At 20.4% G+C, this 1,353-nt stretch overlaps 1 protein-coding gene across 4 annotated transcripts in view; it reads right to left on the reverse strand.

Annotated features, from left to right (window-relative positions):
* LOC102679177 (tRNA modification GTPase GTPBP3, mitochondrial) overlaps window positions 1-1,127 on the reverse strand; it is a 3,945-nt gene extending 2,818 nt beyond the window's left edge. The window contains exon 1 of one of the 4 annotated variants that reach the window (XM_006624744.2): window positions 922-1,127. Coding sequence is in view for 2 of the 4 variants with exons in the window: in XM_006624742.2 (XP_006624805.1) it covers window positions 269-413 (145 nt within the window). In the remaining 2 variants the exon portion in view is untranslated. Of the gene's footprint in view, window positions 1-268; window positions 551-802 lie in introns of those variants that run through there. The other 3 variants (XM_031514693.1, XM_006624743.2, XM_006624742.2) reach the window with 3 other exon arrangements.
* Between the last annotated feature and the right edge of the window lie 226 nt (window positions 1,128-1,353).

Below are 1,353 nucleotides of genomic sequence, written 5' to 3' on the forward strand. Positions count from 1 at the left end.
TATATATATATATATATATATCAAACAATTTTTTTATTTATTTATATATACATATATATACAATATAATATATTATATTTTAAATAATTAAATTTACGATCATGAAACGCATGCGCAAATAAATTAGCGAAATGTAAAATGTTTTGTCATAAAAAACAGTATCGATGATTTTAAATTAAAATTACACATATATTATACAATTTTTTAAAGTTATACATTAATTTGATGATATAAATATTGCAAAAGATATGAAAAAAAATAGAACAACCAGAAGAAAGTGCGTAAATTGTGGATGATTTAGATTCATCAAAGTGTTTTTGATGTAAAATTTGATGTGGAATAAAAACTGTATGTCTCCTTATTTTTGAAGTCGTTAACTTCCAAATATTTTTATTTAAAAATATTCGTAACATTTGATTATTTAGTATATAAACTTTTAAACTTTTTTTAAATGTGATATGATACTATGTATTTCATTTATACTTTTTTCACATAAGGTTAGGTATTTAAGTATAAGTATGTCGAGCGAAATCATTGACAGGAATATAAAAATTAGATTAATATTTTCAATTTAAATAAAAATTAAATATTTCTTTTTAAATTAAAAAAGATTTTTTTAAGTGTTTTATTCATTTTAATATAAATATTTATAATGCAAAATCAAAAGTTGAATGCATAATAAGTTTATAATATAAATATTAAATTAAATTAAAAAAATGGCAGAATTTGCAAAAAATTTAATAACTAGTAAAGATGTACAAAAACAGTGTAATGATTGGATAGAATCACAAAAAAATTTTACATATACTGATGAAATACAATTTAAAAGGAAACAGATAGACGACAATGATAGTTATAATACTGATTCTGAATTTGATTCCGTATCAGAAAATGGTGCAAAAAGAAGAAGAGTTGGTTTACCAGTAAAATATGAAGTTTATCATCTCTCTTGTGAATGGATCGGTTGCAAATATGAAGCCAATCATGTTGAGAAATTTATAAATCACGTGGCCACGCACGTGTCAGATTTAAATACGCGAATTAATGAAAAAGACATTAATGTTTATATATGTCAATGGAGCGGTTGTTTATATGAAAGTAATGATCCTGATGAGATTTCTAGGCATGTTAATTATCATGCTTATCATACTAAATTAAAATGCATTGGATCAAATATTCGTACTAGAATCAAATTACCTGTAAGTAATTATTTCTACTATATTTTTTTAATATATGCTATATATTATTTTTTTAATATAATAAATAAATTTATTTTATAAATTTATAAATAAATTTTATTTTATAAAATAACGTAAACATATATAAATATATATAATAATATATTTTATTTTT

The sequence above is a fragment of the Apis dorsata genome, unplaced genomic scaffold, assembly GCF_000469605.1.
Source record: "Apis dorsata unplaced genomic scaffold, Apis dorsata 1.3 scaffold_1119, whole genome shotgun sequence".
Taxonomy (NCBI): domain Eukaryota; kingdom Metazoa; phylum Arthropoda; class Insecta; order Hymenoptera; family Apidae; genus Apis; species Apis dorsata.